This window comes from Pseudopipra pipra, chromosome 4, assembly GCF_036250125.1.
Source record: "Pseudopipra pipra isolate bDixPip1 chromosome 4, bDixPip1.hap1, whole genome shotgun sequence".
In the NCBI taxonomy this organism is placed as follows: domain Eukaryota; kingdom Metazoa; phylum Chordata; class Aves; order Passeriformes; family Pipridae; genus Pseudopipra; species Pseudopipra pipra.
In genome coordinates this window covers 74822488-74847415 of record NC_087552.1, presented here as the reverse complement: position 1 = coordinate 74847415, position 24928 = coordinate 74822488, and the positions used below count along the sequence as shown (strand labels likewise).

General features: G+C 46.1%; 1 protein-coding gene across 1 annotated transcript in view; it reads right to left on the bottom strand.

Annotated features, from left to right (window-relative positions):
• Positions 1-24928, bottom strand: part of SFXN5 (sideroflexin 5) — a 99695-nt gene that overhangs the window by 61387 nt on the left and 13380 nt on the right. Inside the window, exon 3 of the mRNA XM_064653614.1 lies at positions 16184-16261. Within this exon, the coding sequence (XP_064509684.1) occupies positions 16184-16261 (78 nt within the window). The remainder of the gene's footprint in view (positions 1-16183; positions 16262-24928) is intronic.

The window sequence follows — 24928 nt, the reverse complement described above, 5'->3', positions numbered from 1 at the left end:
AGTGTCTTCCCCAAATATAAATCCACGGAAATACTGTTGGAATAAAGTAATTAATGCATTACAAACAGCATAATTGCTCTATTACAAATAGCATAATTTGACCCACTGATAGCAGCCACCCCAATGTTTCACTCCAAATTCATCTCACACCCCAGAACTGAAGCTCTGTGATGAACTCCACCATGATCAGCGAGTTACTGGAATATCTAAGGGTCACATATCCACAGGGTTTTTCCTGAGGAAAAATTCCCTTTTTAAAGAAAACCATTATTCCCCATTTTTCAGTCAGAAAGCAGAGGTTGGAAGGACTTGAAGAGACACAGAGACAAGATGGATCCAACCCTCACCAATCCGAAAATCCCAGGGGTGGGGGGCTGCACACCCAGACAGCTACCAGGGCTTTTCTGCACCTGCCTGAGAACTTCCATGGGGTGAAGGTGGAACTCCTGGAGGTGCAGGTGAATTCCCAATGTATCCCAGTGGCTGCCCAGAACTCGCCTCTCCTCAACGTGCAACGAAACCATGGGATTTTCCTCTCCAACAGCAAGCACTGACACAAGCAAAAAGGAAGAGGGATGGTTTCCCAGCCAGCTCCAGGGCTTTTTTGGTCAAATTATCTAATTTCATTAATTGATCCCAATATTTATGCCTTTTCCCACTGCAGTGCAAATATTGTTAGAACACGCGATTTCATTACTTCTCAGAAAGAGACTTTACAAGATGCACCTGATGAGTCACCTAAAGATTCTGCCAGCTCATTTTCACTCTTTTTTTTCTCCTCTAATTCATTTTCTGTCTGCAGCATTTTTCAGTAGCTCCAGTTCCCTGACGAGTCTTGCCAGCCAGGGGGGCTCGTTGCTGAAGCGAGTCTCTATTTTTGCCCAGGGATTTCATTCACGCTCTCTCCGGCCATCTTGGAGAGGCAGCCAGATTTTGATCTCATTTACACCAGTGTGAAAGCAGAGAATCCTCACTGGAGCACATGGAAAGCTTCCAGATTTGTGCTCAATTTGCCTTAGATTAAGTCTCTCATTGCTAAATATAATCAGGCTGGACTGGGAGGGTCTCCTGCAACCATTATTTTCCTTTGATGGCGCAAAATGGTTGATTTGAGGGTTTTGCCACCATACAAATTTGGGGGCTCATAGATGGGATTACACCAAAGAAGTCCAAAGGACAAGGAGCAGAAGGGTTGGAGCACCATTAACATATTCCATTACCCATCCCACCATTCCAAGCAGCCAGCAATGGATGAGCCTCTGACCTGTGGCCATTGGAATCTTCTACCAGGAGAGATCAAGCTCTGATTTTGATCTCATTTACACCACTGTGAAAGCAGAGAATCCTCACTGGAGCACATGGAAAGCTTCCAGATTTGTGCTCAGTTTGCCTTAGATTAAGTCTCTCATTGCTAAATATAATCAGGCTGGACTGGGAGGGTCTCCTGCAGTCATTATTTTCCTTTGATGGCTAAAAATGGTTGATTTGAGGGTTTTGCCACTATACAAATTTGGGGGCTCATAGATGGGATTACACCAAAGAAGTCCAGAGGACAAGGAGCAGATGGGTTACAGCACCATTAACATATTCCATTACCCATCCCACCATCCCAAGCAGCCAGCAATGGACAAGCATCTCTAACCTGTGGCCACTGGAATCTTCCACCAGGGCAGATCAAGCTCTGATTTTGATCTCATTTACACCACTGTGAAAGCAGAGAATCCTCACTGGAGCACATGGAAAGCCTCCAAATTTGTGCTCAATTTGCCTTAGATTAAGTCTCTCATTGCTAAATATAATCAGGCTGGACTGGGAGGGTCTCCTGCAACCATTATTTTCCTTTGATGGCGCAAAATGGTTGATTTGAGGGTTTTGCCACCATACAAATTTGGGGGCTCATAGATGGGATTACACCAAAGAAGTCCAAAGGACAAGGAGCAGAAGGGTTGGAGCACCATTAACATATTCCATTACCCATCCCACCATTCCAAGCAGCCAGCAATGGATGAGCCTCTGACCTGTGGCCATTGGAATCTTCTACCAGGAGAGATCAAGCTCTGATTTTGATCTCATTTACACCACTGTGAAAGCAGAGAATCCTCACTGGAGCACATGGAAAGCTTCCAGATTTGTGCTCAGTTTGCCTTAGATTAAGTCTCTCATTGCTAAATATAATCAGGCTGGACTGGGAGGGTCTCCTGCAGTCATTATTTTCCTTTGATGGCTAAAAATGGTTGATTTGAGGGTTTTGCCACCATACAAATTTGGTTGCTCATAGATGGGATTACACCAAAGAAGTCCAGAGGACAAGGAGCAGATGGGTTACAGCACCATTAACATATTCCATTACCCATCCCACCATCCCAAGCAGCCAGCAAGGGACAAGCATCTCTAACCTGTGGCCACTGGAATCTTCCACCAGGGCAGATCAAGCTCTGATTTTGATCTCATTTACACCACTGTGAAAGCAGAGAATCCTCACTGGAGCACATGGAAAGCCTCCAGATTTGTGCTCAATTTGCCTTAGATTAAGTCTCTCATTGCTAAATATAATCAGGCTGGACTGGGAGGGTCTCCTGCAATCATTATTTTCCTTTGATGGTTCAAAATGGTTGATTTGAGGGTTTTACCATCAGTCCTAGATGGGATTACACCAAAGAAATCCAGAGGACAAGGAGCAGAAGGGTTGGAGCACCATTAACATATTCCATTATCCATCCCACCATTCCAAGCAGCCAGCAATGGACAAGCATCTCTAACCTGTGGCCATTGGAATCTTCCACCAGGAGAGACCAGGCTCTGCTTTACAGAGATGTCCTTCATGGACAGGGAGGAATCAGCTCCAGGACTATTCACAAGCGGTCTCAGAACCAGCATTTCAGGACTCCTGGATGAGATTTCCACCCATCCTTCCCAGGATTCTCTTTCTGTTACAGGTTTTTGAGGAAGGGACACTCCCAACCTTGTCCACCACCTACAGCAGAGCTTTAAACCCCCTGAGCTCTGGGGTCTCAGCACAGGGAGGACATGGAGCTGCTGGAGAGAGTCCAGAGGAGGCACCAAGATGATCAGAGGGATGGGGCACCTCTGCTGTGAGGAAAGGCTGGGAAAATTGAGATTGTTCAGCCTGGAGAAGAGAAGGCTTTGAGGTGACCTAACTGTGACCTTCAGTGCCTGAAGGAGCCAACAAGAAAGATGGAGAAGGCCCTTTTCCAAGAGCAGTGACAGGACAAAGGATAATGGGATTCAAGCTGAAAGAGGGGAGGTTTTAGGTGGGATATGAAATTCTCCTGCATTTAATAGGAGGGAGGTTCATCTCTCAAGGAAAACTGGTACCCTCTGTACTGCTTTTATAGTGACAGGTGTCAACTCATAGATTTGGGCTGGATGGATTCTTTAAATAACACTCCTTTTTTTTTTTTTTTTTGGAAAATTATCTCTAAGCTACGACTCTGCTGCTAAATAAAGGAATGCTAATGAATGTCCTGACAACCAAAGATCATTTCTATTCCCCAAGATTTATTCCAGCCTCCATCTCCTCATCATGGTCTTAGTTCTCTTCAGACTGTGGTGGTCTTTGATATCCTTTCTTAAACATTATAAGCATGTGATGTTTCTGTATAACTGAGTTCAGAGAATCATGGAATGGCCTGGATTGGACCCTAGGAATCACCTCATTCCAACCCCCTGCCATGGGCAGGGACACCTTCCACTAAACCAGGTTGTTCAAAGCCCAGTTACTCAAAGGCTGGTGGTTGTTTCACCACCCTCATTGTAAAATTTATTCCTTAATTCTAACTTTAATCAACCCTCCTTCGGTTTAAAACCATCAGCCCTTGTCCTGTCGTTTAAGAAATGATCTTAAACCCATGGGCCTGTGCTCTGGACATGCCACACCAGGAATAATTCTATGGAGAAAAGCCCTTATTGACAAAACATACATTAAACACACATAAGGACAAGGCACAGTTATAGCCAAAGAACTAATTAGGTAGATGAGCTCAATGTGTAAGAGGAAACACAGTGGTTTAAGCCCTGCAAAGTTAGTCCTGCTTAGTCAGGCCTACCTGTGTTAGACTCTGCATCATCACACTCAAACCAACTTATAAAATTCCCTCAGCAAGAACAAGACCAAAGAGGAAATAATTGGAAGAATGAGCATTTTTAGTTAATTTAACTCAACTGTCCAGCCCAGTGGACACATGGTTCCATCTCAATATCTGCTGATCCCCCTTCCTGCTCCATCAGGGATGTTCTTCCACGAGACCCTCCCTGCACCCACCAGATCTTGATTTTAATAAGGTAACAGCCCAGAGTTTGCACCCCTGTCAGAAACTGCCAGGAGTTTCACACTCTGGGACTTGTGAGGTTTATTAAAGCAAAGCTCAGCTTATCTATCCCACACTGAATTCCAAATATTGGGTGTTGGGAGCGGAATGTGTGATGCAGCAAAGCTCGTTCTGAGGAAGAGCAAACTGCTGTCACATGTGTGGCCCTTGGGAGGGACAGCCTCCAAATCCAGGTGTGCCTTCCCAGTAACCCAAATTGTTTAAATGACATGAAAACAGAGGGAAGAGAGAGAAAAAAAAAATTTAAAAAATAAAACCTTCCTCAAAAGGAACAACTTACTGTGCTTGGGAAGCTCATGGAGGAACACATCAGGGGGAGCTGGGATCACAAGTGATAATGATGGCTCTGAACAAGTTCTAACTCCATTCTGGGTCCCTCAATTGGGAGTGAAATGGCCAGAGTAGGACACCAGGGGTGGGACTCATCCTCTCTAACACGCATCTACAACAAATTAAATACCTCCTGCAGCAAATTCTCCGGATTCACTGCACTTTGTCCAGGGATGTGGTGGAATCAGCATCCCTGAAGGATTTAAAAGCCATGTGGATGTGACACTTGGGGACATGGGTTAGTGGTGGCCTTGGCAGTGCTGGTTGGACTCAATCCTGTGCCAGGGCCTCACCACCCTCACAGGGAAGAATTTCTTCCCAATATCCCATCTAACCCTGCCCTCTGGCAGCGGGAAGCCGTTCCCCCTTGTCCTGGCACTCCAGGCCCTTGCAAATAGTCTCCCAGGCTTCACTGGGTACTGGGAGGGTTATAAGGTTAAACACACTGGAAAATTCACATGGCCCCTTTTGCTGGTTGTCCCATGGGACACTCCCATTTGAAACTGCTCCTCGTGGCCTTTTTGGCAAGAAGGTGGAGCCTGCAGGAAACACAGACAGGGAAGAACATCCATCCATGGCCTCACCCCTCAAGCCCCACTTGCTGCAATAGGGGGATCATCCCAGACAAGGTGCTTCTCACTGATATAATTCCACCTTTATTTCACTCTGTTTCTGAGACTTTTTACTTGTTTTTGAGTTTACAGGGTCATGGATTGAGACCTCCCAAGCTCCCACTGCACTGAGCCTTCCAACACATCATCACCTCTTCCAGCACTGCAAGGCCAGGCTGGACAGGGCTTGGAGCAACCTGGTCTAGTGGAAGGTGTCCCTTTGTTTTGAAAACAGATGGTCTTTAAGATCCCTTCCAACCCCAAACCATTCCATTATTCCACGATTTTCCCTGCTGCCTTCCTACTTATCCAAGGCATTTACGGCGGTCGGTCCTCTCCAGGCATCACCTCTCAGCAGGTGACACGAAGGCAAATAAATATCTCTCTATTTTTAGTATTTCACTCAAATGAAACACCACTTGCCAGCTGGAGGCAGTTTTGGTGCAGCCTGACAGAGCCACCACACGTTCTGCTTCGCTCCCCACCCGTGGTTTCTCCCCCAGCAGTGCGATCGCTCCCGCTTCGCGTGGCTTTCTCCCACTTCTCTCCAGCTCCAGTCCCAAAATCCCACTTCTTGGAAAGTGATATTTAACGCAGAGACAAACAAGCTCCAGCCAAAGCATTCAGGGAGGGCTGGAGGCTTTTAGCAAGATTTATAACGGTGGAATCCCAGAGCTTTTGGGTCCACATTTAATGTCACCTGAAGGCCTGTAAACCCGGCTGAGGTGCCCAACTCCACCTGCTAATAGATACGGAATCTGCTGCCTGGCTTTCCTAACAAATATGGAAAACAAGGTAACAAAAACCACTGTCTGCACTTGCTCCTCAGCAGGAAATCTCACCATTGGAGCTCTTCCAACCCTGCTCCTAAAATCTTTATGTTAAGAAGGTTTTAGCTCTAAGGAGATAAAGCTCAAGTGATTCCACACAAGGGATAAATCCTAAAGGGTATCTGTACATTTTCTGCTCTCACCTGGCAGGGAAATAAGTCAGCAGAAGAGGCTCCAGAAGCCACTGCTCTTCTTGGATGCCAATGGAGAATTCTTTTGCTGTCTTAAGCATCAGTGTGTCATAGAATAGAATCATGGAATCTTGGAATTGTTTAGGTTGGAAAAGCCCCCAAAGATCATTGAGTCCAACCATCAACCCAGCACTGCCAAGGCCACCACTGACCCATGTCCCCAAGTGCCACATCCACACAGCTTTGAAATCCCTCGAGAGATGGGGACTCCACCCCTGCCCTGGGCAGCTGTGCCAGGGCTGGACAACCCTTTCCAGGAAGGAATTTTCCCCAATATCCAGCCTAAACCTCCCCTGGCACAGCTTGAGGTCATTTCATCTCCTCCTGTTCCTTGTTCCCTGGGAGCAGAGCCTGTTCCCCTCCGGCTCCTCCCTCCTGTCAGGGAGTTGCAGAGCCAGAAGGTCCCTCCTGAGCCTCCTTTTCTCCAGGCTGAGCCCCCCCAGCTCCCTCAGCTGCCCCAGGTGCTCCAGACTCTTCTCCAGCTCCACTCCCTTCCCTGGACACGCTCCAGCCTCTTAATGTCCTTCTTGGAGTGAGGGTCCCAGAGCTGCCCCCAGGGCTGGAGGTGCCTCAGCAGTGCCAGCACAAGGGATGGGCACTGCCCTGGTGCTGCTGAGTCCCAGCTCCTGCCCATGTGCAGATCCATAAAACCTTTGGACAAATCCACACGTTGAAGAGCATTGGCTGAGTCACCTCCCTGTGCCTTGATGTTGGGAACCACATTGGAATTCACGAGCAATTCCAGCGCAACACACGGATTTACACAGATCCAAACCAAGTGTAGGTGGAACCAGAATCAAGTCCTGACTGACAAAATAAGCCAGCACTGAAAGAACACTCTGCAGCCTCACAGCACTCAATAAACATTAAATAATTAATCCTCCCAGCATCCTACTGGAAAGACTTCAGCAGAATGAGAACCACTCACTGAAAACCACCACTTGCACCAGGGTTGGGGAAGGATTTAGATTGGTATCTATGTTGGTACCATTGGTATCACTGGTTAATGATACCATCATTAAATCATTTGGGTTGGAAGGGACCTTTAAAGGCCATCTGGTCCAACACCCCTGCTTGGGAAGCCAGGTTTGCTAATCCAGCTGGGTTGCTCCAGATCAGATTGGCTTCATCTCATCTCATTTTAGCCACAGGAAGCTCACAAATCTAATCTGATTTGTAATCTAGACGTGGCTTCAGATCAAGTCCTTTAATCCTGAAATGCTGAGCTGAAACAAAGCCAGTTTGTAACTGAGTAAGAGCATCAGGAGCAGCACCCAGTGATTCAGAGTGGGTTCTTTGAAGTGCATTAACCTACAGCTCCCTATGGACCTTTTGTCCTCTGATGGTCTGAAACGATGCCTAAAATGTCCAACTCGGTGCCACAGGGAATATTTAGATTGCAGAAGACAGAAAGTCCAAGTTCAGCCCTTGGAGCAGCAAACTGGCACTTTCTTGCCAAGAAAAGGGAGCAGCAGGACAAGCGATATATCTACGTTTCATCAGATCCTGCAAGAGACCAGAGGGGAAAAAAATTACAGTTTACTGCAAATGGGCCTCTTCGCTCTTCATCAACACTGTTAAGAAAAGCCATTATTCCCCAAAAGGGTTCCTGTTTAGTCTCTGATAGATTCATTGTTCTCTGCTGTGTCTGGGACTGCGTGAGCGGCTCTTCCCGCTGCTAACATGATTGAGGGAAGAACACAGCAATAAATATATGCCCATTAGGCTGCTGAGCCTCTTTTCACTTCACTGATACTAATGGGGAAGAAATGAAACAGTTTCAAAACAGCAAGTTGCCAAAACTGCATTTGGAAAGGCTGAAGAGTGAGAAGTCACAACTGACACACCACGGTTCGTGCTCCGCCAACGCTCGCGGGAAGGGGCTGGCTGGAGAATAGCAAATGTCTGTCTCCAAGGGACAGGTTCAAAAAGCTGCATTTTTCATTCAGCTCGGGGTTATTTTTAATTTTTTTGGTTCTTTTTTTCCCCCCCTCCAACCGCCCCCTGATGCTGAGGGGTGAAGCTTTGGGGGTGGAGCTAAGGGTACAAAATCAGAGTTCTCTCGCTGAGACCTTGTTTCCTAACAAATAGATGTTTGTGCATCTTAACGTGATGTACAAGTAAACACATAGTCAAATGAACAGGCAGAATTCCAACAGTAAATCTGTCCAAACCCAGGGAGCTGGGTTGGACTAGATGACCTCCTGAGGTACTCTCCAGCCTGAACCAGCCTATGATCCTACAGCAAAGAGGAAGATGCACCAAAAATCTCAAACTCTGGTGTCTCAGGGCTACAGATCCACAGCTCAAGATGTTCGTTCTTGGTTTTATGATCCCTGGATTAATTTCCTACCTCCACCACAGGTTTATCTCACCTTGAGCAGCTCGAGCTGGTTGTTTATGGCACCACAGCCCCACCACCCCTCCCGATCCGAGGTGTGCATCCCATCCCTCACGTTGCACAAGACAACACGGAGCAGAGCGAAAAATACAGGGAGTCAAAGGCATAAAACGAAGCATTTTGGGAGTGGGGGAAGGGAGCTTTAGTTTTTATTAAGATCAGCTCCCTGAACCAACCAGCTGTGCCAGTGCAAGGCAGCAGGGAGGTGGGAACACATGGCCGGGAGCAGAGACATGGCACTGCTGCCTCAGAGCTGCCATGGCATCGCACCTTCCCTGCAATATTCTGGGCACAGATCAAATTTGTGCCAGTTCACATCTGAAATCCAGGGAAAGATAAATTTAATAAGGCAGCACCTTCACTGTGGGGGGCACCTTTAAGTGATCTCCACGAGACTCGGGCTGTTGTACGTCCAAGGGTGGCTTTGAGTGAATGACACAAGTTTATAAATCTCTTCTTGGCATTAAAAACAATAAAAAAACCTTGCAGGGAAAAAGCATCACTCACCCTGGAGAGTCCTCATTCAAGGCACATTCCTGCTATTCTGTGGCTCTTTACCTCTCTCTGCTGGCAGGACCACAGGGAGAAGCCGGGGGTGCCAACCTGAGATAGGGACCGAGGGGACAGAGGGATGGTAGAAGAGGATGATGAACCTTCATCACTGTATTTCTTAGACTACATCCTACTTCTTGTTTAGACAGTGAATTTTTAGGACAGAGTGGTATGAACCTACAAATGGAGCAAATCAGGGCTCTGATCCCAACTTCCATCAGCCTGAAGCATTCCAAATATTGAATATTTGGAGCCCTGTCAGGCTGATGAGCAGTGATATTAAGCAGTGATACCAAGCTGAGAGCTCAGCAGCTATTTCCACCCCAATTTCAAAGCCCAAAATGACTCAGCCCACAAAGGACACGTTTTGCTGGGCAAGTCAGGAATGCAGTTCCAGCATGGAATGACTGCAGGGAATTCCAGCTGAGAAAAACAAACTATAAGGTGTTTTTGGGGAAGAACTGATAGGCAACCCTGAAGTTCCTCATGAAATATCCCTCACTGCAATCCTTCCAAGGCAGATCTTTGGTGCCTAAACACGGACAGCCTTGAAAAGGGTTTTTCTGCCGTGCACATTCCTGGAGCACAGAAATCCTCCAGAAAAAGCAGCTGTGTCCTAACCAGGGAATGATTTCCATCCCTCTGGAGCCGATAGCCGCCGAGTGCTGCTTCCCTCAACTTTTCCCACTGCTGACATGCCAGCATCAATCTGTTCCTCCAATCTGTGCTGGTCTGTTGGACAGGTTGGGAAAGGGACTCGCGCACACAGAGGACACAGATGCAATCCTACAAATTAGGCAAAGAAGCCCGAGGATAAAGGACAAAAGCCACATCATTATGCCCTGCAGTTGGTACAGCCTTTTGGTTTGAGGCTAAACCCCAGCACTAACATTCCCAAAACAGGGAAAACGTCCATGCTGTAGCAAGCTGGCTCTTCCTCCTTGTTTATCAGGCTGGTATTTTACAGCCCTTGTTTTTCAGAGGAGAAACGATTCCCCCCCGACCGGAACCTTTTTACTCCAGCGGAGATTCCCTCCAGGAGGCAGTCTGGGGAATTGCCTGCCCTGTTTGGAATTGGATATGTTACAGTCTATACCTTCTGCTGCAAATTGGCTCCCAGTGCACTCGTGTGTGTCATTCTCACCTACCCACTCGCCGATCGCAGCAGCCACCGGAGCTCCGCGCGCGGGGATGGATCCCGGATCCCGCCAACCCCGGGAGCCAACCGTGGAACCACCAGTACCAATGGCTCCAGCACTGGGACTCCTACCACACCTCTCTCTCCTGAGGTGGGCTGTGAGGAATGCTGGCTAAACAAAAAGGTTGGTTAAGTACAGTGAGATCACTTAAAGGAGCAACTTGGGATAGCGGGAGGTGTCCCTGCCCGTGGAAGGGGGGTGGAACTGGGTGGTCTTGAAGGTCTTTTCAAACCCAAACCTTTCCATGGTTCTGTGGTTAAATAAGGAGCACAAAGTGCAAAGAATGTACGAAGGAATTCTTCTAGAAGGGCAATAACATGTTGATGCTCCGAGGGCTGGAGCCCCTCTGCTCTGGAGCCAGGCTGGGAGAGCTGGGGGGGTTCCCCTGGAGAAGAGAAGGCTCCAGGGAGAGCTGAGAGCCCCTGGCAGGGCCTGAAGGGGCTCCAGGAGAGCTGGAGAGGGACTGGGGACAAGGTATGGAGGGACAGGACAAGGGGGAATGGCTTCCCAGAGCCAGAGGGCAGGGATAGATGGGATATTGGGAAGCAATTCTTGGCTGTGAGGGTGGGGAGGTCCTGGCCCATATTGGGCAGAGAAGCTGTGGCTGCCTCTGGATCCCTGGAAGTGTCCAAGGCCACACTGGACAGGGCTTGGAGCAACCTGGTCTAGTGGAAGGTGTCCCTGCCCACGGCAGGGGGTGGAACTGGATGATCTTTAAGGTCCCTTCCAACCCTTTCCAAACCATTCTTTGGTTCCATGAATACAACACCTACAGGAAAAGATGGCACACAAACAACAACAGAACCAGTTTCTCCCATCAACATGAATCCTACACATTTCCTTTTCCCCCTCTCCACTTCTAAGGATCCTACTGTTTTCCAGCTTCCCCTGGGACAGGGAGATGAAAGGGGATACAGGCCACCAGATGACACACCAGCCCTTTGAATTACTTACCCTCTCCACTGATGGACACAGTCACCAAACAGAATCAAGGCACAAGAAGTTCACTAAACCCACCACTTCTCTTGGTGTTTTCACAGCACAGATCTGTACTTCTAAACCATGATAAGAAACAACTGTTTCCTCCATCAAACCCTTCTGGATCTGTGGAGTCCAATCACCTGACACTGAGCCACCCAAAATCCCCCACCAGGAGACCAAACCTTCCCAAGGTTTTCGAGGGTTTCTCCTCCAAGCTCTCCTCTAATCCTTTTAAAATATTTAACCCACACAAGCAAGGGAACAGAAAAAACACCCCAAATAGTTGCATTACCGAGAATATCTTTTTGTTTTGAGAAAAAAATACGAATTCATGAGCCTGTCAGAGAGGGGGATCAACGACAGTGTGGGGTATTTCCCCTACACAGAATACTTTGAGTTGGTGGGGTTTTAATAAGTGGAATGTGAACCACTCAACTTCGTATTTAACAAAAAACAAGTCTGGCTGTTAAATATTTAAATAAAAAAAACAAGCTAAGCTGAAGAAGTGGCGACTGGAGAGGGTTTTCTTGCTCTGAATAAATCCTGATCGAGCAGCTACTTCTCCTCTGTTTTGCTGACTAAATAATTGATACAGCAGTGATCAAAATCATGTTTTTAAAACATCTTTCTAATGTAGGGATAAACCCTCAATAAGGTGCTCTCAGCAGTCCAGCAGCTATCGACAGCCAAGGGATCAATTCTTCATTTTTGCTAATGACGCCCAAGAAATGGGATTTTACCACCTCAAGTTAATGGTCGTTTTCCTGAGCAGCAAAATCACTCCGAGAGCAAAACCAAGAATTATTGGATGAGTGTGAGAGACCTGAAAGGGGCAGAGCTGTAGGTGTTGGGAGTGTTGGTGTCTGGGAATCATCTTGGAGAGAGCAGCGTTGATTCTGGAAACTGCTCATGGGGAGCTGGTAAAAGTACAATTACGACTCTTCGGAGCTTTTTTCTTTAATGATCATGTCTCTTCAGAGTTTTTTTTTTGGTTGGTTTTTTTTTTTGCTTTAGATAGCCCCTAACTGTTCCATCTCGGCTCATTTTGAAAAATCTGCCTGGGAAAAAATGCAGAAGAGAAAAAGCCTCGTTCCACGAGAGCCCTGTCAAGGAGACGCGCGTGGAGGAGACGCTTGACGTGACATAGCTTTAGGCTCTCCTGTTTTCCATCTTTTTCACGTGGTGAAACCATTTCAGCGAGCGACAGAGCTGCCGCGAGGCTCCCAGCTACTGCCTGCCTGCCATCCTTCCCGAGAACCACGGATTTCTGAATGAGGAGGGGGGGGGAAAGGAAAAAAAAAGGAGGAATTCGAGCACTGTCAAACGCGCCGCTCCACCAAAGTGGATCCGTCGGGAGATTAGCGAAACGCTCTGTCAAAACAACCTGTCTCCTCGATCTCAGAGCTGATATTTGAAGGGGGGAAGGGGGAAAGCGCTGGGTTCTTAGAGAACTAATGCTTTAAAACTCTGCCCGAACCGTTATTTTTAAAGTCTTGATTTTTGGTGGTCGTGATTTTCGTTCCGATTGTGAAATGGGAGACCACTCAGGCATCTCTTCTCTGCACGGGTTGTATCCAAGCCATGCCTGAAGAGCTTGTTTTAAAGGGCAGCAATTGCATTTTTAGGGGGGGTTTGAGCAACTAAACCCAAATCAGCTCTTAAACCAAGAAGATAAAGCCGAGTTCTGCTCTCTTGAGCATCACTGAAGTTCTGCTCAGCCTTTCTGATGAGTAATAACAGCAAATTCCCCTCTCTCAGATACAAAACACGAGATGAGCCAAGTCACTGCTCCATCTTACACTTCTTGCCCACGGTGAACACAAAGGGATTAGCTCTGATCACAGTCAAAGAGGGGGGGAAAAAAAACCTCAAATCAGTCAAAAATCAAATTACCACTCATCTGCTCTCTCCTGCCTGCCTGTGGCAACACATCAGTGCATCAGAGGAGTGTGTGACACTCAGCCATCAGCTACATAAAACATCAGATGGCTCAGTCCTTTCTTCCAACATTAGCCCATGCACCTCCCCAGAGCTGCATCACATCCCTTTCCCACATTAGGACCAGAACAACTGCAAATTGTTAATGCCTCGTAGCCAGAGTTCCACCCTGCAGGTAGTGGTGCACAGAAAAGGCATAAATATGGTAAAACTTAGCTTGAGGAAAGCAAAAACCTGTTCTGCAGGTGTCCTTTGGTTCAAATTTCACCTTCACCCAGATGGAACACACAGGAGCCAACAGCATTTGATGATTTTATCCATCTTCACTGGGCAGGCTCCTGGGAGCTGGGCTGGAGTAAGACTTCTCCACACCTCCAATAACAGGGACAGTTTTGGGTCCCTCACAACAAGAAGGACATGGAGGGGCTGGAGAGTGTCCAGGGAAGGGAACGGAGCTGGGGAAGGGGCTGGAGCAGCAGGAACGGCCGAGGGAGCTGGGGAGGCTCAGCCTGGAGAAAAGGAGGCTTAGGGGGGACCTTCTGGCTCTGCAACTCCCTGACAGAAGGGGGGAGCTGGGAGGAGGTTGGGCTCTGATTGTCACCTCCTTCCAGGTCCTTCCATCTTCACTCTCTTTGGAGTGGTTGTGGTACCCCAGGCAAAAATTCAGCTTTGATGGGATCTACCCACAGAATCATGGAATGGTTTGTTGTGGAAGGGAACTTCAAAGCCCATCCAGTCCCACCCCTGCCATGGGCAGGGACACCTTCCACTGGCCCAGGTTGCTCCAGCCTGGCCTTGGACACTTCCAGGGATCCAGGGGCAGTCACAGCTTCTCTGCCCAATCTGTGCCAGGGCCTCTCCACCCTCACAGGGAAGAATTTCTTCCCACTATCCCATTTAAATCTACCCTCTTCAGCTTAAAACTGAGTCAAGATGTTACTACAAACCCCGTTATTTTTTACACTGATGTGCTGCCATTTCTCTAGAAAAAGGCATTTCTGCCATCATTTCCTCTCTCCTCCTCTGCCCCACACCTTCGTTTCACACTCAGAGCCCTCCAGCTTGCACAGGTTTCCCCTCCTGCAAACGATGTCATGGCTGAGTCAAACAAAACCCACGATGCTTTTCCTTGCTCTCTCCCCCTGCAGTTCTGAATGAACTCTGGGAATAGCCTGGGTTTGTCACCATGCAAAATGTAGGTCAAAAGTCTGCGTGGTTTGCACAAGGGATGACTTGGGTGTCATCTGCCTGGAGGCAGATGGGAACTGAGTCATCTGCTGCTGCATCACTCCCTGCTTTTCTCCTTTCCCAACCCCGGGTTCTCTTTCCTTACCATCAGATTGTGGTTCAAGGAGTGCAGTGACACCAAAACACCAGGAGGGCAATGCCTTGTGACATGCAGGGAGGGGATATTTCCCATTTCTTTTCTTTTGTGCCTCTTTCCCAAGACAGCTCCTACCACGCCAGTTGCCACTTTTTAAAGACAACACAAATTTGAATTTTCTTCATTTACCTGCTGTCCTTCACAGGGAGAAATTATCACTTGGGAACAGGAAATAAAAATATAAAAGAGGTTATTTGACCGACAGGAAGAAGAGTTCTCCACCATTTCCACCGCTGCTTTCTTTTTTTGGGAGGTGCCCTGGTCCTTTGGCACCCCTTGCTTTTATATCCCCTCGAGTAACTCTGCCAATCCATTCATCCTGTTCTTTATATGACATTAAAGCCAATCCCTTCATCCTGTTCTTTATATGACATTAAATTAAGTAGAAATTAAATATTTTGTGCTGGTTGCACAAACATGGATCACAAAAAAGCCCCTGGGTCTGTGTTTTGGTCAGGTGGTCACACGTGGACAGGGAAAGAAAAGAGTTCGAGGGAACAGCCAGAAAATTCATAATTTTTGTTTCATGACACAGATTTGGAGGTAAAAGGCTCAAAAAGCAGCCTGACCCCTCTAAAATATTAATCTCTGCTTCCACAGGTTTGATGTGTAGACAAATAGCAGTCACAAGCCCAAAAAGCAGGAGTGATGGGGTCTTGGAGAGATCACCCGGCTCGTCCCTCTGTCCCAAAGTTCTACCAAAACTGACCCTTTTCTCAGCAACTGCCCCAAAAACTCTGCTAAGACCTTCCCATCAAGGGGGGGGGGGGGGATGTCCCACAACCTCCTGCAGCTTCCACCCCAACAGCAGGAACATCACCCAACAAGAAGCACCACTACTGATGGTACAACCTGCAACACGAGGGCATCCAGAGGGTTTCATGTTGGTTTATGTGTTTATTTCTGTGGAGAAATCACAATTATTATAACCAACATGAAAGCTGGAGGGGAAGGGGGTGATGCCTCACAGCTGCTGGTACAAGAAGCTACAGGGGTGACAAGAAGGTTTCATTCAGCTAAAAAAAAAAGAAGAAAATGACGTGGTTTTGGTTTTAATTTTACGAGCACAGTTTGCAAGAGAAGCCAGGACAGGATTTCACCAGTAGAAACACCAAAAATATCCATTTGACCACAGACACAGCCTAACCCCCCACCTCATCCTGCCCACCCTGTTTGAGTATCAAAGATGGATGACTGAGGGTGCTCAGGAATCCCACCTTCCTTCAAAGGCCAGGCAATCCCATTTCACCTAAAAACTTGGCTGTGGAAACGCTGTGCCTTGCTCCAAAAATCAGAAAAATACTTCATATATAAAAGTTTTCACGACTGGTTCAAAAAAAACCCACAAAAAACCCTCCACAAACACTTGTAACCGAAGGAATAAGCAGGAATTTTAATAAAGGTTTTTCCCTCTCACCTCTTTGTTGGTGACTCCTGGGGGCAGAGTGCCATGTTTGTAATCCTCCAAGAGCTGCACTGCTTCCTTCAGGCGGCTCTGCAAAGAAAAACAACAGTGGTCTGTGATCCTGGTCCTGCACTGAATCCTTTATGGAAGGCAAGGAATTAAAAGTATATAATTGTATTATCTTTCATGCAAACCTTGGCATAGAATCATAGAAACACAGATGGTTTGGGTTGGGGGGGAACTTAAAAGACCATTTCCAACCTCCTGCCATGGGCAGGGACACCTTCCACCAGCCCAGGCTGCTCCAACCTGGCCTTGGACACTTCCAGGGATCCAGGGGCAGCCAGACCTCCTCTGGGCAACCTGTGCCAGGGCCTCCCCACCCTCACAGCCAACAATTCCCTCCCAATATCCAATCTATCCCTGCCCTCTGGCAGTGGGAAGCCATTCCCCTTTGTCCTGGTACTCCAGGCCCTCGTGAAAAATCCAATTTAAATCTGTCCTCTTTCGGCTTAAATCCATTATGATGGGTCCTTTTATCTGTAAGATAAAAAAGGAAAAAAGATGTGGACACTTGTTTCTGCTGGTTGGCACAGCCCTGCTGGTTTTTATCTAACAATAGAAGCTGGAGGAAAATAGTCAGAGGTGCAGAGGAAGAAAAAAAAGAGAAAACAGAAAAAAACCTCCCCTTGCAATTCATCTATAGAAGTCAAAATAAAAATTGAGAGTCTCCATGGAATCCCAGAATGGTTTGGGTTGGAAGGGACCTTCAAGACCATCTGGTTCCAACCCCCTGCCATGGGCAGGGACACCTTCCACTAGAAGGTCTTCCTGTGGTACCAGAGATGTGACAAATCTTGGAGATGAGGGATTTCTCAGAGGTTGAAATGAGTCTAAGACCAAACAGACACATTCAGGTGCGACAATGAATCCCCGTCATGGACACCGGCATCGCTCCATGTCACTCCAGATGAACATCTCCCAGTGATGCCAACAGGGAAACAGGTTCAACTGGAGACCTGGCTTTCCCCAAACCCTCTCCCAGTGCATGTTCTGGGTGGGCAGGGCTGAAGGGAAGAGCAAGGTAGAAGTCTCTCCATATTAAGCATCACCTTTAAGCACTCAGTGCCCCACAAAAATTTCTGTTCTCTCTAAAAATCCCAAAGTCAGTTGTCATTGCAGTGAAAGTTTGAACCTGACTAACGACTCAAGTTCATGCTCGTGTAAATAAAGATCTTCCTCAGGGTGTGACAAAACAGAAGAATAAATACATTTAGACTGAGGTCAGGCCTCGGGGTCTGCAGCTTCCTCATGAGGGGCAGCTCCGATCTCCACTCCCTGTGCCCAGGGACAGCACCCAGGGAATGGCTGGAGCTGTGCCAGGGCAGGCTCAGGGTGGATTTTAGGGAAAGGTTCTTCCCCCAGAGGGTGGTTGGGCACTGCCCAGGCTCCCCAGGGCAGTGGGCACAGCCCCAAGGCTGCCAGAGCTCCAGGAGGGTTTGGACAACACTCTGAGGGACAGGGGGGATTGTTGGGGTGTCTGTGCAGAGCCAGGGGTTGGACTGGATGGTCCTGGTGGGTCCCTTCCAGCTCAGGATAATTTATAATTCTATGATTTCATGTGCTCAAGGAACCACAGGAATACTAAGCCTGTCAGAATCACCAGTTTACTCCCAGAACAGTTATTCATATTTATAGAAACATAAAAAAGCTTTCTGCAATGAAGCACTCTATATAAACATCTAATACTTTCAAGAACCACATATATAAAAATTCCAATAAATATATATATAGTATGATCTTAGAGGTCTTTTTCAGCCTTAAGGATTCTGTGATCTTACAATTCTACATTGTGTGTATATAAACTACATTATATAGAATATATATGTATATAAGTGTACATATATGCATATTAATATATACATATTATATATACATATTATATATACATATATACATATATACTTATATTAACATATACACTTAAGTATTGTATATTATATATACATAAATATGTGTATATGCACATAAGTGTTATATATTAATATATAATAATTACTGCATATATAATAATTCCAATAAATATATATAGTATGATCTTAGAGGTCTTTTCCAGTCTTAAGGATTCTATGATCCTACAGTTCTACATTGTGTATATATAAACTACATTATATAGAATATATATGTATATAAGTGTACATATATGTATATTAATATATACACAAGTATTGTATATTAATATACACATGTATATTAATATATAGACTTAAGTATTGTATATTATATATACATACATTAATATGTGTATATACACATAAGTATTATATATTAATATATATAAATATATTAATATATACACTTAAATATTGTATATTATCTATACATATATTAATATGTGTATATACACATAAGTATTATATACTAATATATAATAATTACTACATATATAATAATTCCAATAAACATATAGTATGATCTCAGAGGTCTTTTCCAGCCTTAAGGATTCTATGATCCTACAATTCTACATTGTGTGTATATAAATTGCATTATATAGAATATATATGTATATATGTATTAAGTATACATATATGCATACTAATATATACATAAGTATATATTAAGTATTATATATATATAAAATAATATATATATAATATATATATTATATATATAATAAGTATTATATATATTTTAATATATTAATATATACATACATATATCTGAATATATACATTAATATATTGATATATTAATATATGCATAAGTATTGTATATTAATATTGCCATATATTAATATATGTATATGCACATAAGTATTATATATTAATATACACATAGTTTTACAAGTATTTTATGTATATTAATATATGTATATTATATAATATTATAGTATATATGTATATTAGTATATACCTTTTTCCCTTTAAAATACATATATTTCTATAAAATATATATATTTTTAATTAAAATAAAAACCCTCCCAGGGCAGAAGCAAACAGGTAGAAAGGTTCTTTGATTAGCCCAAGCTTAAGAGGAACGAGTCAGGACACAAAGAGCAGCTTTGGTGGGGATAAATCTGCTCCTCCACCTGCAGAAAGCACCGGATCACCAAGGAAAGCCTCCCAAATACTTGAAGCGAAACAAGTCCCTCGGCCACACATCCCCCAAAGCCTCCTGCAGGTTGGCATCCAGACGAGTAACGTCGACTCCGGGTCGGCATTTCGGCACCGGCTCTGTTGTTTTGGCAGCTTTTCCAACATCAGCGCCGGAGAAATTTCAGAAATACGGGATGTTTCGCCCGAACTATCCCAGAGCGCGACGGCGGCTCGTGTGGATTTGGTGCAATCCCGCCAAGGCTCCCCATTCCCATCTCCCACAATCCCTCCGTCGACACCGCGAACGTCCCGGAGCTCATTAGGAACTCGCATCCACGGAATCGGCGGCAGGGAAACTACGTTCCCCCCTTTCATGCCAACATCAAAGAGTACTTTGTTGTTTCCTTGGAAGCACCGGCGGTTACGCCAACCTGAAAGCAGCAATTAGTGAAGGACCATTGTCCTTGAAACATTCCGCACGCGGGACACACGGAATCGCGGCGATTCCCTCGCTTGGGATCGGATCCACGGCCGGTTTGACGGTGGCTGAGCTCACATCGTCAGCCCCACGTTATTTCCAGCCCTTTTTTTTGTGTGTGTGTGTTTTATAGATTTTTCCAGGGATTAGGAGCTACTCAGCAGAGCAGGGAGTCTGTGCAAAGACACCGAAGGAGGTTGAGAATCAGAGAGAGGAAAAACCTTGGAAAAAACCTTCATATTCTTGGCAAAAGGTGGGCTCAGAGATGGGGCTTGGTTGTGTTGGTCAAGCTCAGCGTTCCCAGTCACACTCGGAGCCCTGTGGCACCACAAACACTTAACAAGTGATAAATTTTCAGGTTTCTGCCCTGTTTCTGGGAATGTTGCCCTGAAATTGGTTTCCTCTTCCACTCAGCTCCGTGTCTGACACACCCCTCCAAAAAGAGCTGTGGATCGTCCTTCTCAGGCTTTCCTAAGCCACTTTTTTTGGATTTGGAATCACAGAATATCCTGAACTGATCCCCAAAGACCATCAAAACCAGCTCCTGAATTCCCAGAGTGCTCTGGGATAATTTCCTACCAGGTGGGGCTTTGGTCCACTTGATGATTCCCCCACCACCGCTGGCACATTTATTCCCCATCCCAAAAGGGACCAGGGGATGTTGAGAGCATGAAGGATCTGAAATAAAGACATTTAAGGCCAACACCAGACTATATTTTAGTGCCAGCTGTGGGCACTTTCTTTTCCTCTTCTATTCCCATTTTATTGGGGTACTGGGAAATTCGGAAAGCCATATCCATCGGTTTTTAGGGATGTTTGAGTATCAAAGATAGATGATCGAGGGTGTTCAGGAACCCCACCTTCCTTCAAAGGCCAGGCAATTCCATGTCACCTAAAAACTTGGCTGTGGAAACACTGTGCCTTGCTCCAAAAATCAGAAAAAATACTTCATATATAAAAGTTTTCACGACCGGTTCAAAAAAAACCACAAAAGAACCCCCACGGACACCTGCTAAATCTGCCTTAAAATTTAAACTCAGCTTACTAAAAAATGATATGCAAGTGGTAGAGTGAACCTTTCCTGGACTTTCCCAGAAGGAGCTTGCAGTCTTTAAGAGTAGAAATGTGTCCTGAATGTTTCAATGGATAAGGCCAGTCACTGGTCATCCTTTTCCATGACCATCCAACATCCCAGACAGAGAAATGAGTCCTTATTTCTTAAGCCAAGTCCTCTTGACATCAGACAAAAAAAAAAAGAGTTCTGAATTAGGGTGGTGTTTTCTGGTGATGCAGCACTGGGTGACATTCTGTTCCTCCAGAAGGGTTTAGGATCTCACAGGGAAGAAAAGCTGATCTTGAGAAATGGACACACGGGATGAAATCCAACATCATGGACAGGCTCAAATTCCTGCAAGACCCTCAGGGCTCTGAGGCTGGAATGATCAACTACAATAAAAGCCATTTAAGAGGGTTGGTTGATCAGTGGAAAACCATGAAGGGCTGCAGCCATGAGAAACAAATCAGATTTTTAGGCTGTTTCAGGCACTTCCAGCCTGTAAAAAGGAGCAATCCTACAAGATCACAACAGGACTCGAGGGTCTTGAGGTTGTTCTTGGTAGCTCTTTGCCTCATGGATGCTTAAAAACATCATATCAGGACGAAGTTATTACCTAGAAAGAGCATCAATAAATTACAGTTGTATAATATCACAGACAGCCGGATAATCCAGAGGTGAAAAAACCTGACAGCTGACTGCCTAAGGACTGCAGATCCAGGGAAGACAACCCTTCTTGCCTCCAAAGCTGGAAAAATAACTCTGGAGTGCCAGCACAACATTCTGGAGAGCCATTTGTGCTCATTACTGGTATGTGTTTTTGTCACTGAAATTACCTACACTGCGTGTCTTGCAAATTATCTCCCCAGAACAGCATGTAACTCTGAATGAAAAACTGGGAGGAAGAGATGAATGGGTCTGTGTTCTATTTTTTTCCTCCTTCTCTTGAGGAAATCTTAGTAGTTACTATAACAACCCTGGCCAGATCCCATCTTGTTTAGTTGTGGTAACAAACAGAAAACAAAAAAGCTCGATTTTGCTTTTAAAAAAAAAAAAAAAAAAATCAAAAAAAAAAAAAAATCGCAGTCTTCATGAATTTCCTCCTTTCAGCTCCGTGGGGAGAGAGGGGAACTTTTGCAGGGAAAGGAGTCCTGGCCCAACAGGGTGGCACAAAAAGTTGAACAAAAGTGTTCAACCAAGGCTTGTGTTAAGAAGATGGTTTTTCACACGGCTCTGAGGTGTTCAGGTAGTTACAGCAAACGAGCCGCAAAATTTAGGGAGAAGACATTGTTGCCTTGTATCCCTTCTGGAAAAGTCAAGCACGTTCTTTTAACCAGAACCTCCAGAAAATAAAATAAAAAAAAAAATAGGAGGAAACTTTACAACGTGCAACAGCTCCAAATGCCAACGAGCTCCACTCCCCGGCTTTCAGCACGATGCAGCATCACTGTGAGAGCTGATAATGTCTAAGATTACACTTCATCTCCACTTTAACAGGAAAAAAAAAAGAGGTCTGTCTACAAGGTTGTGCTCCTGTTTCAAATATTTATTGTTGCTTGATTTCTCTGCTGCTGTCCGTGGGATGAAGTGTCACTCGAGATTTTACAGCATCACTTAAAGAAAAAAAAGAAAAACCACCAAACCCCGCAGCCACGTTTTTTTTCTTAGTGTGTATCATTTCTTTCCTACCCCCTTCCCTAGGAGAAAAAAAAAACTAGAGCACTTCTCGTGGTGGATGATGGGGTCTCAGCTCTCACAATAGGGTGCTAGACAGACCATCTGCGCCCGGAGGATGTTCCTACAAACCTCAGCCCACGAGCAGTGCCAGGGATCCACCGTGAGCAGCGATTCCCGAGCACAGGCTCCACGGCTGGGGCTCCACCACAGCAGCCCAAGCCACGTCCAGCTGGGAAACACCACCCAACAACAACAGGGCTTTGGGTAAAGGCTCAGTTGTTGCTTTGTGAGGAACACAGCTGGAAAACGCACCGGGTTTGGATTACAGCTCAGCTCGCTGAGAAGTGTGGAATGGGCCATCACTGATCCACAAGCTTGGGTTTTATGACTATGGCTGGGCATGATCTCTGGCATAATTTGGATTCAAACCATCCAGCCCTCTGCCAAGTCATTCCCAGTCACAGATTGGGAGTTACCATAGGCCAGGACAGCTGCCTGCAGGCACTGTTGGGAGGGGGAGAGCGCTCAGCTGCATGAACAACCTACACCAGCTGCTGCACAGCCAAAACCCACCACCTGACTCAGCCTGAGGCACAGAACCATAGCACTGTTTAGGTTGGAAAAGCCCTTGAAGAACATCAAGTCCAACTATCCACCCAGCACTGCCAAGGCCATCACTAACCCATGTCCCCAAGTGCCACATCCACACGGCTCTGAAATCCCTTCAGGGATGGGGATTCCACCCCTGCCCTGGGCAGCTGTGCCAGGGCTGGACAGCCCTTTCCAGGAAGAATTTTTCCCTAATATCCAATCTCAACCTCCCCTGACACAGTTTGAGGCCATTTTCTTCTTGTCCTGCTCCTCATTCTCTGGGAGATCAAATCCCCCCCGTCTCCCACTCCTGTCAGGGAGTTGTGGAGAGTGAGAAGGTCCCCCCGAGCCTTCTTTTCTGCTGTTTAGGAGGAGGAAGAACCAAACCAGAGACGCCAGTAGGAAATTATCCCACATCACACCGAGCTGGTGGCCACCTCCAGGAATCCTTTGTTGACATCCCAAGTCCCTCCCAGCCATCGCTCCGGCACCGTGGCAGGACAGAGGACAACCACGTTGTGTCCCACAGATGTTTGCACACACACACGTGAGTCAGACACCTCCACCCAGCACCTGAGCTCTGGTACTGGTTTTTCATCTTGCCCCCCTCTCTCTCAAGGGCACACAGTTTCTGCCTGGAAGATCTGTGCCTTGTCTCCTCTTGGATCCCGACCGAGGCCTGCACATGGCTCGGAGTTGCCTCCAGAAACCCATATGTGCACATACAGACCATAATCAGAGTCGTCATGCCAGGAGCATGACAACATTCCTGCTACAGAACCAACACGAAAAGAGGCAAGTTCTGCACCAGAGGGTTTTAAGAGGAAATCCACTGATGGGATGGGGCACGTTGGGACAATCCGTGTCTTGCTCCGCTTGGATTGGGGTTTGGGGGCGGATGATCCGCTGAGCGCAGGAGTTTATCTGGTTTCACGTTCAGTCCAACTGGCACACGACCCAAACCAAGAGTCTTCTGGCCACCAGCACCTCAAATTCCACGCAGGGTATGGAAATCCAGCTGTGCTGTGCCATCAGCCGCTCCGCAACTCCCGATTTTGTCTCGCTGCTCCAGGGATGACACATACGGCAGACTTGACTCCAGCTGGCCCCATTGTATTGGATCCACAGTGACAGACAACAGGAGCCAGAAACTTTTTGTTCAAGTGGAGCCAGCAGATGTGACACTGAATAAACACAGACAGTCAATCTGCTGAGTAAGAAGGTATCGTTCATATAAATAACATACATCTAATCCTGCTTCCATTTTAAACCCAAATATGGGAATGCAAGATGCTCGGAGCTCTGCAGACTTAGGCTTTGAACAATGAGATGAAGCAAAAGCAGATAACACACAGCCCCTTCTCAGCTCAGCTTCCTTCTTATTTCGCTTTTCTGCCCGGAATTATTATCAGATCTTTCTCCAGGAAGAGCTTCCCACGGAGCGTTAACAGCATGTCCAGGTTAATGTCAGATGGGATAAGTTTGCCTTACCAAAATATCTGCTTTCTGCCCATGGACCTTAATTACAGAGCAATTAAAAGTATTATTCCAATCATTTTAACCTCACACGTTTCAAAACCAGGCGCTGCACCCACTGAGGGGCCTCTCGTGGTCTCGGCGACGGGACCTGTTGGCCTCTGAAATGACACATTTCCCACCTATTGGAGAAGTTTGCAAATTTGCAGCTGCCAAAAAAAACCTGATTTCATTAGAGAGCCGGTAATGAGGTGAATTAGCACAGGAGAAAACCTCCCCTTTAGAGGTGGCTGCAATATTGACACAAGGCCGGGGCCTTTTTTCAATTCATCTGCTCTCAGAAAGCAAGAGAAACCCGGTAGGTGAGTTTGATACAGATAATTATT